The 1026-nt window shown below is 37.2% G+C and overlaps 1 protein-coding gene across 1 annotated transcript; it reads left to right on the forward strand.

The window, feature by feature from the left end:
- Window positions 1–740, forward strand: LOC118736023 (putative nuclease HARBI1). The gene is made up of 2 exons (XM_036466131.1): window positions 1–168; window positions 225–740. Exons 1-2 carry the CDS (start codon window positions 1–3, stop codon window positions 738–740), a joined length of 684 nt encoding a protein of 227 aa, XP_036322024.1.
- The last annotated feature ends 286 nt before the right edge of the window (window positions 741–1026 follow it).

Genomic DNA, 1026 nt, shown 5'->3' on the forward strand with positions numbered 1-1026 from the left:
ATGAGGCCGAATGAGATCGCAAAATCCAAGGAGTACTTTTACGAAAAATTTTCTTTGCCTGGCGTTATTGCCTGTGTTGACGGTACACACGTCAAAATACTAAAGCCAGTTGTGGATGAATCAGTATTTTTAAACCGAAAAGGATACTACAGTTTGCATACAATGATAGTTCGTATTCTAACAATTTACTCGCTTCATCCTATACTAAAATCTTTGGCTTGTAGGCCTGCAACTACAATATGGAGATCTTAGCAATTGATAGCACACATCCCGGTTCTTGTCACGATTCCTTTATTTGGAAAAGCAGTGAAGCCAGAGAATATTTTTCAAGGCTAAATATACCAAATAGTTTTGTTTTGGCCGATTCAGCTTATACCCTGGAGAATTTCGTATTGACACCATACAGGTCCCCTCAAAACGGATCTACGCAACATATTTTTAACAAACGCCACGCAGCAGCTCGAAACATTGTGGAGCGCACCATTGGATTACTAAAAAGCCGATTTCGATGTTTACAAGGCACGTTGCAGTATAACCCCAGATTCGTTTGCAAATTAATAAACGTGTGTTGTGCTTTGCACAATATGTGTCGCAGACGAAATATACAGATCCCCGGTGAGAGCGAAAATTCACTTGAGCCAATAAACATTGAAACTCAGGATGAGGTAGATGCAGATGCAATGATTGCAGATGGCAATAGTTCTGCAATAAGAGACGCCATTGCGTCTTCATTGATTTAGGTTATTTATTTTTCAATCTGATATTATAAAATTTTGTAAAATTGTAAACGGATTCTGCGGTTTTATGCATATAACAAGTGCAGTTTCTAAAATAGAGCGTTAATTTTTTAATTTTGTTTGCAAACGGTCATGCTCATTTTATTCTACAAGAAATTCCCTTTAATATAGGTGTCATTGGAAAGGTATTTCCTCGCCCTTTTTTTTCTTTGCTAATAAACTCATTCAAAGCATGGAAGAGAAAGGTAAGATGAACGAACGTCATTCAAAGTTGAATTAAGATGTGCTG

This window comes from Rhagoletis pomonella, unplaced genomic scaffold (assembly GCF_013731165.1).
Source record: "Rhagoletis pomonella isolate Grant_MI unplaced genomic scaffold, Rhpom_1.0 Rhpom_scaffold_00003, whole genome shotgun sequence".
Taxonomy (NCBI): domain Eukaryota; kingdom Metazoa; phylum Arthropoda; class Insecta; order Diptera; family Tephritidae; genus Rhagoletis; species Rhagoletis pomonella.